Source organism: Diprion similis, chromosome 9 (genome assembly GCF_021155765.1).
Source record: "Diprion similis isolate iyDipSimi1 chromosome 9, iyDipSimi1.1, whole genome shotgun sequence".
Classification (NCBI taxonomy): Eukaryota; Metazoa; Arthropoda; class Insecta; order Hymenoptera; family Diprionidae; genus Diprion; species Diprion similis.
This window is the reverse complement of record NC_060113.1, coordinates 1,787,218-1,801,170: the sequence shown is the minus strand read 5'-3', so window position 1 is coordinate 1,801,170 and position 13,953 is coordinate 1,787,218. Positions and strand designations below refer to the sequence as shown.

Below are 13,953 nucleotides of genomic sequence, written 5' to 3'. Positions count from 1 at the left end.
TGGCTAAGCCCCTCGAAAGGTCGCCGCCCGGTGTGTGTAAATTAATCGGATTTTGCACCCCGAAGACGACGACCTCGCCGTTCTCTTCGGTGTCCGTTCCACAATCCTAACTCCTCTGGGTACCAGCTGATGTAATATATATCGCGGAACGACGACGGGTTTTCGTATGACGTAATGGAATGAGACGCGACGTCGGTGGGTATGTAGGTACCTACGATAGTCATTAGTCAAAGGGTGATGGAGAGAACGGGTGAAGATGGATGATATCCAGGGGTTAAATATTGATCAGTCTCTGCATCGCGTGGCGATGCGAATTCACCCTGAAGGTATCCGATTTTAAAATTGTATACATATAATATTATCTCCTTGAAACCTTGATCGACGCACCCGCTGATCGTCCTCTAGTCAAGCGAAAGATTGGTCGCAGGAAAATTTGAGATGACTTTGATTTATCGCGGGGTGATTTCCACCCTTGCTGAGACACGTTGGAGCACATTAAAATCGAATCGAAAGTGAGAAACATCGATTAATCGAACTTGTATCGGGGATATTTTCGACTCATCGATCCTTGCCCTCCTCTCTTTATCAGATTCTCTGATTCTCTGATTCTCTCCGCATCACGAGAGCCTCGCTTTATCCTGTGGTAGACGATCCTTTGATCCTGATGACGCTGCGTTGAACGTCCTGGTTGCAACATCAAACAGAGCGAGTGTAAACGCAGAAATCCACGTATGGCTTTGTGGTTTTCCGAGACTGGGCTTTTCCCGCAGTGGCACATAGTGTGCTTTGGACATGCTTCTGTGGCAATCCGTTCGTATATACCATCGTCGTGCTGAGTTGATCCTGAGAAAGGAACCTGAGCGCCAACCCATCCAGGAATTGAATAGAATTTTCTTCGTGTTCTGCGGCTCGCGAGCCTCTCGGGAATCGCAGCTGAGCAGCATTAGATCACAATGAACACAATATGCAACACAATGATGAGCGAGTAGGTTGGAAGAGTAGTTTTCATGGTGGTACGTTTGCGAGAGATCCTCTTCCTCCTCCACCTCCTCCTCCTTCTCTACCGCAAATCCCGCACTATGTGCATGCGGGCAGGTATTTACATATACATATATACATGCTATACCTCCCGCATATGACGCATATATGTACCAACCGCCTCTGCGATGTAGGAATACAGCTACTAATTGCGATCAAACTACCTGCAATTTGCAATTCAAATTGATCCGAGAATTGATTCGACTAAGCCGAAAGTCGTCCATCCACTTTAACTGAGCCGTAATCAACCGTCAAGAAGCCGAGATGATGCGATTCGACAATCGTCAAGCTTATATCGCAAGCTGCTGCACCGGTATATCAATAACGAAAGCTATATGCGAGTATGGAGTAAGTAAATACCTGCCAAGCATAACGTCAAGCCGAGTTTGCACTCAGCCAGATTAATTTGGACGAAGTTGCAGGAGGCGATCGATTTCACCGGGCGATTCTTGATCCTCAGTACAGCAGACAAGTCGTGGAACGGATGGTAAAAGCTGTGTGTTTATCGTCAAGTTTATCCGCGATGAAGAGATTGCTTCCACCGCTTTACGGAATATAAACATCGGAAGAAAATTGAACCGAGTTGCGTATAAACGGCCATTTACAAACCGAATTGATAAGGAAGAATGAACGTGTTTTCGCAAGCAAGGACGAAGCAGAGCCCCAATCGAAGGTGCTTCACGTATAATTCTCGATCCAACGGAACAACGCCAATCTTTCGAGCTGTTCATTCTGTAACGGTGTTAAAGCCGACCCCATGGCTAATCCCTGTTGTCCCATTAACCCCGAATCCGACACACTCAGAGCGTGTTGCTTATCGACCCTTTCCTTCGCACCCATCCAGACTTGAAACCCCCCGACTTCAGGCCCGTTGGAAACCCCAGTTATTCGTAAAGGTTCAAGGATGAGCGGCACGGAGATCAAGTGCATTTCAAAGAACACTGTTCAAATACGTTCATCTTCTCAAAGAGAACCCATTACTTGCGTGCAAATTTATTTTTACAACTCTGAATCTCTCTCGGTTGGTTTTTCTTCTTTCTTTCATTTATTTTTTTTTCTTTTTTACTTTTTTTTTCCTTTTTCACCTTCCGTATTCTCGGAGGGGTTCACCCACCTTTTATCCGTGTATAAACAGTGGTGGTTGGTAAGTGGGTGCGTCAAGAAGGGTGCGCCTGACTTGTGAGCTTACGCAGGCGGCTTTCCGCATTGAAAAACGCTCTCTTCGACGTTTGATAAGGGGTAAATAGAAGGGAAAAAAAGAATAAAGAGGGGAAGAAAAACTCTCGTGTAAAACCAATTTCTCGACAAGATCTCGCCACTCGCCCGCCATCGTGTATACCTCGACATTTTTATTATACATACATCCACCGAACACGTTGTGGATAAAGCTATCCAACACTCGAAGAGATATTTTCGTATTCTAGGTTATCTGGATGACCCAGAAGATCACCACACCTTCCTGGCTTTCAGACCGTAATATCGTCCTCATTTCGACTCTGGTCCGACGTGCCGGTGAATTAAAGAGACACGTGAATACTGTAGAAAAGATGCAGGAAAGCTCGTTTTACCGTATCTCTTAACAATTCAAATCCCAAATAATTAATCTGAACTCTCAAACCGTATAGCAGCAGAAATAATATGGACCAGTTATCAAAGGTGGTGGTTATGGCTACATAAATTGAAGTAAAATAGAATTAGGTACCACATTCCCAAAGCCTTTCAAACAACGTTCCACCACCTTATCCCACGACGGTGAAAAAATGACATTCAAAAGAGTATATCGCGAAAGTCTGTCTCCAACGGTCTTGTTTTTCCCACAGAAATAACGAACACCCACATTCCGCACGGCGTTGTTATAATAATAATAACAACAACAATAATAATGGGACTTCCCATATACACATAAGTACAATATTTGCGATGTTAGAATGACGTTTGGATGTAGGATCGGATTGGCCGTTCCTGCATCCGAGGAATTGCCCCGGTCGATGATGCCTCTCGGTGCACCACCACGGCAGCAGCAGTGATGCATTATTCACGGGTCACGTAAAGCTGGGGACGACCTCCCTCAGCGCCATGCACAACAGTAATAACACATTTCGATCGGCTCGGCGAGGATAGGAATTAGGTAGGATCAACGGTGGACAGTGGAGGCTGGCCAGCCGGAATTAAGGGCGAGCATGAAGACATCGTCTTGGAACAAGAGAAGCGGACGAGTCCCGACGCCGATTGGACTCGTTAATAATTCTCCTTCGGAATTCCAAGGGGCCCTCCGCAATCCCGGTCCCAAGAGCGCTCCCGAGCAACGTGCCAGTTTTCTATTAGCATAAATATCAACCCAACACTCCGTCTTGCCCCTGAAACTGTCCTTGCGGTGGCTGATACCGATGCCAAATATTGCCTGCACCCTTCGTCGCTTAACTCGTGCCTTGAAAATTACGTCACAAACACACCGTGTCTCGTTCCAATTTCAAATTAGGGATATACTGACAAGAAGATACTCAGTTGACAGCGATAAAATATCGTCACGTGGATGATGCCAACAGCAGGGTTTGTGGAAATGTCGACTCTGATTAAATTTATAATATTCATTTGTCCAAACTTCATGTCACTTGATATAACCAACTAGACCTGAACGTTGTCTAGTCCTCCGTAGAGTTGTTTAGGCATCGTGAAAAAAAAAAAAAAAAAAAAAAAGAAAAGAAAATAGCCTGGAGTAGTTAATTTAGCGAGAAATGTGAAAGAGAGTTAGAAAGTGAGTGAGTCTATACCTGCAATATACTCACCGAAAGCGAGGTACGCCGAGCTCAGCAGCGGCAGCACGGAGGTAATTAGGTGCATCGTGAATCTTGGGGTGTAGTATAAACGCGGCGAGGGGTTGTACAGGGTGAGGGGGTGCAATTTGTTTCTATATAATCGTTAAAGCGTACCTGCTCGAGACACTTGAGGGGTATGGGAGGTCGGAAACGGGGTCGGTACATTCAGAGCAAAAGATCGAGTTCATGGGAGGAGAATCCTTGTCTGCAGTTTCAACGGTGCCTAGTCGTTCAACGATTGTTCAAGGTGTAAACTCGGCGTGAAACTTGATCTCGAATGGTATTTACCACTTCAAGCGCTCAGCCGTATCACTGTAATCACGATTCTGTTCACCGTGGCAAATGCGTGGAAGAATGAAGAGAGAGAGTGAGAGAGAAGGAGAGAGAGAGAAAGTTTCTCTACTGTTCAAAACAAGCGATTGAACTTCTTCTTCTCCCCTCTGAACGAGGTAGACAATTTCCTTTTTTCACCCATCAGCGAAAATTCCTGCACACGTCGACTCCGCCATTCTGTAAGAGACTCGATGTTCCTGGAATCGATACAAAATTGCTCTCGCAAGGTGGTAATTGAACCGTTTTGTCGTTACCGGTGAACACCGTGAAGCTCTTCGTTCAATACTCCGTTGCAATCGACGTTGCTTCGTATTGTTCTGTTAGCGTTGTCCGTTCGTTTCCTTCCTTTCACCCACTTTCAAGCTAGTTTTCTCAACTCACGATCACGATACTTGTCACATGTCATATACCTGCACTGGAACTTTTTTTCAAAATATATGTCAATAACACGCGAATAACGCGATGAAACTGGATCCCACTATTGTTAACCGACTGACCATAACTACACGATCATTTTTCAAACCCATTCGAGAAAGCAAACTTTGCTTTTTTAACGTAACGAAACTTAACGTAACGTAACGTAAGGTAAGGCAACGACGATGAAACGCGTCTACCGAATCGCGTCGAGTATTTCATCGGTAATAGCCATGGTCAGCGGGTGGTGTCGGAAAAAAGTTTGTTGGCCGCGATTCAAAACTCGTCGTGGGAGTTAATTTAGAAATTACGTTACCACTGACGTCGTACACATTAACGTATCATACACAGATGTGTACCTATAACGGTGTCTGTTTTTATTGCGTAAAACTCGGTTCGTTGAGTTTTTTTTTTTTTTTTTTTTTTTTTTTTTTGTATATTTATTTATTTATTTATCTTTCGACATTAGCTACCGTAAAACCTGATGCCCCGAAGCTTCGCAAATTATGGGAACAACAGTATGTACCGTTTGGTAGCAGTTTGGTAAAGTGTGCGGTAAATTATTTCGTTTATCTTGCTATTTGGGCCTCTCGTTAAACCAAAATTGGAATAAAGCAAAAAAAAAAAAAAAAAAAAAAAAAAACCACGTTGGGGTGAAATATTGTCATAACTGTGAAAAATTGGGGAATGCGACTCTTCATGAAGTATACACTTATTGTTGGTCAAAAAATTGACCGACCGGCAATATTTCCCGGGATAGCCGCCCTCGCCCTCGATGGAAAATTCGGCAATGAATCCTGAGCCACAGACATTGCTCGGGGGTTTTGGAATGAAGTTACTCGCGTTTGTGAAATAAAAAAAGTAATTGTTCCTCATTCGCATAACGTAGAGCTCGTAGTTCCGGCAGTAAATTTACCGTGGAAGTTCGCGGTTCTCATTTTCATGTGGATACCTACTACTGTAATGTGGCAGTTTTTGAGCTAAACTTCGGAAACGGAAGAATTCTTTTTTTTCTTTTTCCATGACATGAAAAATAATATTTATTGTACCTACATATCTTATAAAAAAAGAACGTTACGATGGCATCGAAACGACTGTTATAAACCATAATTCAAAAGTTCATTTCGTTCATTTTCTTTCGATACTTTCAAACGAGTTTCAGAGTTTGAATATAAAGTCAGCCCCCCCCCCCCCCCCCCCCCTTTCGTACAGAGATTAGTAAGTCTCTGGAATCTATTGACTTCTTTTAATTCACGTCCGATTGGTTGGATTGAGTTCAACTCTGAGAAGTGTGAGGGAATAGAGGAGGAGGAGGAGGAGGAGGAGGAAAAAATAAAACGATTTAAAATCGGAACGAGAAGTTCCCCCCGGAGCAGTTCAAAGGGTCAATCACTGCCGGGAGTAGAATAAAAAAGGATCATAAGGGCAATCGATATCACAAGATGCGAACGACGCCACCTCCGACGTCCTTAGAGCCGCACAGTTGTTGTCAGAAGCGTAAAACTTGGCTCCGATGTGACGGAGAGCGTGTTTGACGTCATGACGACGACGCTACGTCCTCCTTCCCTCGTCGGGAATACCGTTTTATTACCTCCCATACATACATACATGTATACATATATGAATATACCTAAAACTGCAATGGGTGTGCGTAGGTGTGCGAAAATAACCCCCGATTCCCGGCTATATACGTATTCAACCTCGTCGTTTCTCCCTGAATTTGACGTCGACGTCGGGAAAAAACCGCTCGACTCCTCCTCGTTTTTGACCAGCTGGCCTGGCCTTCCGAGTCGCCGTCGCCGTCGCCGTCGCGTGCCATCGATTACTTTCTCGCTATGGACCTTCCAGCCAAAGGCGTTAAAGGTACCGATATATATTATATGCACGCTAAACTGTTTCAAATTAGGGTAATACGTTTTTTTTTTCTTTTCTTTTTATTTTTTACTCCCGATCATAGTCTGGACTGTAATTTTTTGCCGTGCAAAAAAAAAAAAAAAAAAAAAAAAAAATCCTTTCGAAATAAAGTATAAAATTTTTAATTAAAGCCTCGGAGTTCCAAACCAATATGGTTGACCTGTAACTCATTTGAATAATACATACCGATAAAAATAACATGTTTACTCCAATTTTCTTTGCAAAACTTTTCCAAAATAATCGTAAGTTCGGTTTTATGCTGGCCTTCTTTTTTTTTTTTTTTTTTTTTGCTATAACGTTGCATCAAGCATGAACCTGAGATCGGTAAAATCAGAACTTTTTTCGTACCTTATATTCGAAACAGCGATTACCTAACTATGAGATTATATTAGAAAATTCGGTGTGAAGACACTAGAACGAGTGATAAATTTTTACAGATTATATTTAAAACTGTGAAAAAAAAAAGTCGTGTGGTATGAAACACATCTTGAACTTTAGATAATGGGATTGCGTGATTCGGAAGAATTTTTAGTTTGGTTAAAATCACTATTTCGAACTCGTTCGAGAGAGAAAAAAAAATGAAAAAAAAGTAAACAACAAAGAAAAGTTGCCCTAATCTGCCAGTGAGGCACAGTGACTCGCATTTGGACCACGATCAAGCAAAATGGAGGATAAAAACGGGGCTAGGACGACGCTATTGGTCTCGAAAACTTCAATTTCCGGTATTATTTCTCATTGACGGTGCGCCAACTGGGTCAGGGATACCCCGGTCGGTCCTGCCATGCCGCCGCTTCCCTGCGAGATTCATTACCACCGTTCCCGATACCCGGGCCATGAATTATTGTATACCTTCCCCCAGAAACCAAATTACCCAACAACAAACAAACCCCATCGCTAGAAGTTCGAAAACTCTATACGGTATGAAAGATCCGCGATATTTCGTTAGCCATCTTGGTAATAAGTTAACCGCATTAAAACTTTATAAGCGAATATTGCATGTACTACATAGTATGTGGCGATACGTCAAAATGATGAAAAATATCATCAGCGTAAAATGATAATTTTTTTATAATTCACCGATATAGCGAAACAGAATAAAACGGATGCATTTGTTATGCGGGGTGCGATTGTTGTTGTTGTTGTTTTTTATTTATTTATTTACTTATTTTTTTTCATAGTATGCCGCGTAAAAAAAAAAACGCTTTACGCATCAATCTTCCTTGAAAAACTACAAAAAAAAAAAAAAAAGTCGAGAAAAAGAATGAATTTCAAAAGAAAATCACGAGTTCGACGTTTCACGACACGAGGAATTTGTCCAATCATTCTTTGCGCCGTTTTAACGAGCTCGAGGTAAAAAATAAAGTAAAAAAATAAAACGGCTTCGACGCTGATATTTTACCCGGTAAAAAAATATGCCAGATTAATCCCGGATAAAGTTTCTACATCGGATGAAGGAAGAGAAAGAGAGAAAAAAAAAAAAAACGACGTACCTAGAAGTAAAAGTAAAAGGAAAAGGCAAAAGCTGCAGCGGTTTTGTTTTTACTTTTGGTTTTTTCCACCACCACGGAATAGGAATAAAATTAATTAATTACAGTACTGAATAAATTAGCGCAACTACCATCGAACGACCAGCTGATATACATATAATCCGTATAGTAGGTATTAGGTGTAGCAAGATTACCTGAATAATGAAACTGGCAAAGAAGAGAGTTTAGCAGAGTTATTATAGTATAATCCCGCGTACGTATGATGACGTATTTTATTAACACCTAGTACACCGTGTTCCATGCTACATTACATCCAATATACTTACTTGGAAAGTAAGTTTTTCGGCGGAATGATAAAAGAAAGTAATTTTCGCAGCATAACAGGTGTCTAGTACGACTCTTTTCTCCACCTCTCTAGATATGCGTTGTTGCCTCTGCACGCGGGTTATCACACGCACAATGTAAGCAATTACGAGTGGGTAGGTATTTCAATAGGAAAGTTTTCGTTTTTTTTTTCTCTCTCTCTTTCTTTCTTTTATTATTTCTCGGAGCTTTTCTTTTCGAGCTTTCCATTCGAAGAATTGAGGAGAATAAGAATTTTTTCTGTCGACGATATCCATCCCTCTCCCCTCCCCTTCATTGTGTCCGGATAATAGGAAAATTTTATTCCCCGTCTTATTTCCCTGCTTTAGGGATTAGGTATACAGGTAGGTGTAATAATTCATTGAACAAATATTTGCAGAGGGGAAAATTTAGCGCGTCGGTCGGAGATATTTCCAGCTCGAAAGCCGAGCTTTTCCGCCCTCGCGTCGCATGTCCCGAATTTTGGAGAGCGGATCGGTCGGTCATGAGGGACCAGGACGGACGCCCGTCTCCCTGCAGTTTCATCTTTGTCCACCGACGCGACGTAATAGTGTAATCCAGAATTTATCACACCGCAGCCCCAAAGATATCCCAAGGCACCCGGACCCAGGTGCAGGTACGAAATACCGTCCGCAAGCCGTGAGCTTTCCGCATAGTTAGAATGGAATACACGTCCCGTAGAACGGGCTTTGGTGCAGATGCCTCGGAGCACGCGAGTTGTATGAGGTGGCTACGTGTCGTCTGCACTCAGATCGCTATGAAGAACAAGGAAAAAAAAAGTCGACGTTTTATACGAGGCGAGCATGTTTCACGTGTTTTTTCCGCACGTAAAGTACTCGTTTCTACGAAGGTCGAGTGAGTCTGCGATTGAGCATGCGCGGAGTAGAGAAAAGACAACTTTTAAGGTCTCTGAGTGGAAAGTGGTCGTCTCTGCACCGCGCGCATGCGCCGTAGTGAACGAATCTTACGTTACGCGACTCTAACCTCAATTTCGTGCTTCGTGAAAAACGAAGCGACACGCTCTTGTTGCATAAAGAATCGTGCTTCGACTCGCCTACAACTCGTATTGCAAACTTACGCTCGTTCTGAAAATATCGAGTTTTCCTCCTTGTTAGATAATAAAATAAATCATCCGTGCCGAAAGAACAGACGCTTAGTTATCGTTACGAAATGTGGCTTGCGCCTCTCTTTCCCCCTTTTTATTTTATCCCCTTTGTTTTTACCCTCTTTCTTTTCCCGCATGCACGAGTCTTCCTTCTAATGGACCTCGAAGAAAACCACCACCCCCGTTGCCGAAATGACGGAAAATTACGCACCCCTTGTTATGCTGCTTATAGTGACTATATCCACTCAGGGCATCGTGGAGAAAAAGTGGATTTGAAATGAGTTGTTAACTCCGGAGCAAAACCCGGGTGAGAATATTTTATAATTTTCGGTATTACGACTACGTGGCACGTTGCGTTTCGAAAAGTGTTTTTCTCATACACTCAACGGTTCGTGTAACAGATTTGAGGTGACACTGCTTCAGTGAAATCCCAAACTTTTCCGATTCGCGTGATATTTTTTACTACTACCGATCAAGTTCCGTTGGCCAAAGACTTTTCCTCCCTGTTTGCATTGTTACTCGATATCTTCTAAGATACTGTTCCAAATCCAATTAAACTTCTTCACAAGGAGCTGATTTTTGAACACAAGAACAAAACACTAGTTTTTCATGTCATTCAAACGGTTGTCTATTCGATCGATTTACCGTATTCAATCAAGCCAATTAAAAAAGAGGAGAATACTTATCCTCGAGATACTTTGCAGGCTTGAATAAAAAGTTGAAATTTCACATATATATTTCATATATAACGTCCTAAAAGTCTATGAAAAGTGGGGTGAATACAAAGAGAAAAAGTAAGTTCCCTGTATGGCAAACGGCCAACTTTTCTCCTCAGCTGGTAAAAGCAGGTGGCTATTAGCATGCATACCAATTAGCGAAATCTGCGTTAACGGGTCCTGCGATAGAATCGCAGTTTCGCTAATTGAATTACCTCGGTCAAAGTTGCCCGAGGAACGAATTAGGCGTCGAGAAATTATACAGCTACTCGGGGTGTGTGTATAGTTGCATTAAATATATATATACATATATATACATACACATACCGTATAGTGGCAACCGACAACGATTGTTAATGCGTGCGTATATCTGCACAAAGCACCACCCATTACACCTTTCGGATCGTTTAGCAAACTAACTGCGCAGCAACACCTACAGACCTTCGCACCTCACTAAACTAGACTAGGTATAACCTACAAGGGAAAGGCGCAACTGATATAATCGTAGCAGCGTAGTAGCGTGATAGGGAGAGAATAGGGGTGGCAATTAGGGTGAGATTTTCAAGCCACGGTAACACAATAAACTTGTTTGAAACGTGGGCGAAGTTCGCAAGTGTGCTTCTCGCCCTGATATACATATAAACGTAGGTAATACGAGTAAGAACGGCGAATAGATTTTCAATTTCGAATCCCAGCCATGCGTTGCAGAGCGACGTCTTTTGCTTTGAGAAAATTCGCACGCACTATGAAACAACGTATGAACAACAAGAAAGTTTCACGCCCCCTCACCGTAAATTTGACAAACTGTACAAAGTTCTAGTTACACAAGTCACAACCTTCCCTTGAGTGCTTTAAATTTTACAAGGATTTTCTCTGCCAAGATTATACAGATACCAGACCCTTCGACTTCGACCCTTTGAAAGCACGATGACGAAAGAGGGACGTAGGGTGCGCGGGTTGAGGGTGGAAGTTTATTTAATTTCAAAAAACAGAATCCACTACTCCTGGAATTATTTATACCATAGAGTAGAGCATAACGCACGGGGATTGTCGAGTCTGAGACACAGGGTGAATAACAATAATACCTAAGGTGGAATATTGAGTCGCTGAGCACCGACGAGTAAGAATTTGCTGCCGGCTCGACATGCCGGGGATCAGAGGAGGAGAAGATATACGATCCAAGTCCAAAGTAAACCGAATCACAAATTCAGTAGGGTGAAAAGTTTCCCCTTATATTCAAGCCTCGCTATACCTCTACATATGATACCCGTCCACCTAACTCACCGCTCGGAAAATCCCCCCCCCCCCCCCCCACCGCACCACCGATGGCTCGCGATTAAATTCCCAAAGTTCACCACCACCACCATCACCACCGTTAAAGTGAATGAACACGAGCAATGCAGAGAAAGAGGCAACAGCGTTACTGAGATAAATTTATACTCTCACACACGTACACGAATTGAGGATTTATTTACCGTCGAAAGATTGATCAATTCGGAAGGGGTAGAAGCAGACGCTTTGCCAAATTGGAATCGGACAGATTACAGTACGACTTGATAGAGGGTAGCCGATGTTGTACCTGTTTCGGTGATCTTGGTAACCAGTTGTAGGTTACGGGAAGTTCGGGAATTCCGAAACTTTGATCGCTAAAAATCACCCGATTTTTTTTTTTTTTTTAATATCTATTAAATTTCGGGACTTATCGAAGCATTGTTAAAATGGAGGAAAAAAATAGTAACACAGTGAGCCTGAGTTCCTATTTCAATTACGTTGGAAACTTCCTTGAAGACGGTACTTTGAGTTGATCTACAGGCTTCAGGATTCGCGGACTTTTTTTTTTTTTCAAGTTTTTCCATCTTGTCCGCACGGAATTTTGAAATCACTCTGAGTAAAGACCACCCTAAAGGGCACGATGGTACAGAGGTGCTTCGATCATCCATGTTTATGTATAAAACACTAATTTTTCAAACAATAAAATCAATCGAGAAGGTATTATATTGAAAGTTTATTGTAGAGACTTTTTAACAGATATATTTCAGTCGTGATCGAAGTAGGTAGGAGTTGAAGAGATCAAAAGTCAAAACTGTCCAACAGAGCTATGGGATTTTGTAACGTTTACCACAAACGGTAAATCTTGGAAGGATCAATATAAGGAATGGTCGATAGATCGGAATTTCAAACATGCGAAAATAAAATAACAAAGGATGAATTGTTCGAAATCTTAATTTTTCAAAGTGTGAGTGATTAGAATGACTACTGATCAGTGACATTTCCAAAACCAAGATTTCGAACAATTCGTCTTCCTCTATTTTATTTTCGCATGTTTAAAATTTCGATCTATCGTCCGTTCCAAATATTGATCTTTCCAAGTTTTGACTCAGGAAAGAGTATAGAATGGCAAGTCTCGTTATGGTCGACCGCTGATTATGATGAGATCAGTGACTACGAGAGGGAAAGAGAAGTGATCGATGAACGTTGGTACTCACCATCTTGGTTGGGATCGTCGTCGAGCAGCCAAGCCTCTTCCTCGTCGAAATGCGCATCTCCGCCACGTTGTGGTCCCGGAAAGAACGCGTGAGCCAGGATCTGGCCTTTTCCGTCGAAGGGGTATCCATCGTTGTGATTCCCCCTGAAATGAATTCGATATTGAATACATCATCCGCGAATCAAGGGGGTGAGTTTGGGTTGGATTTTCCGTCGCTCGGCTCCTCCAGAGATCGAGAATTGCGAGTCTCCGTAGCGATTTCGCGATCGCTGCAAGAATTCCCCGGGAACGCTGCTTGATTTCAACTCTTTTTGCCAAGCGTATGATATTTCTTTTTTTCTCTCATACCTCCCTCGTCGTTTTCCGCCGCCAGCAACCCCTTGCCGAGAGAGAGAGACTTTATGGTTCGGCGCAGCACGAGCTCCGATTGCACGGAGAGTAAATTAAATTCCACATGCGAGTAGTAATCTTTCAGCGCGAATTCCACCTTCTTCGTTGGGAAAACGTTCTTCAAAGGAACGCGTGCAACTAATACCCGCGTCCAATTTCCTTCCCCCTTCCCCTTCGACCCCACCGCCATCTTTACCCGAGCGCGAAATATAAAACCCCAGCAGCTATAGTGACGATTCCATGCAAGACGCACTCGAGGTTTTGCAGATCTGACTCTGTCCTGGTATCTGAGTAGATATTTCGCGCGAAGGTGAACTTCGGATTCTCGAAACTTTTCGTTGCATCGTCGTATAAAAAGTACCGAGTCGAGAGAAAGGTTTTTCCTTGCTTGGTTTAACCGCTTCTTCGCTGTATTGCAACGATGTTACATCGATGAACACGTCAAGAGGGTCAATTGGCGGATGGACAACTCTACAATGCGCCCCAACAACGGGAAATTCAAGGGTGCGATTTGGTGGAAAGCGGCGATTATTTCGAACGAGGTGGTTATATCGACGAAAGGACGAAAGGAAGGAAGAAAGGATTCAAGAATTTCGCGGAGGTGTCGCCTGTCTTCCAATCGTTGGGTATCGTCATAATAATTCGAAATTGACGTTTTTCAACAAATGGATTAACACGTTAACACGTACGATACATCTATACCGTGCCGAACAAATTTTTCGACACTAACAATAAGGTGAGATTCCAAATCACGCGCACAAACGAAATAAACTTTGCAGTAGCGGAGGAATCCAGTCAGCTGAGCCGAAACTTTTAGACTGAAGGATCCGGCATGACGTTAGCCAAATTTGTAGAGGTTTTAGGGGCGGTTTCCACCCGCTCCATAGTCCCA

General features: G+C 42.8%; 1 protein-coding gene across 1 annotated transcript in view; it reads right to left on the bottom strand.

Moving 5' to 3' along the window:
- LOC124410353 (matrix metalloproteinase-2-like) overlaps positions 1-13,953 on the bottom strand; it is a 156,751-nt gene that overhangs the window by 15,488 nt on the left and 127,310 nt on the right. Inside the window, exon 5 of the mRNA XM_046888641.1 lies at positions 12,673-12,815. Coding sequence (XP_046744597.1) covers positions 12,673-12,815 — 143 coding nt within the window. The remainder of the gene's footprint in view (positions 1-12,672; positions 12,816-13,953) is intronic.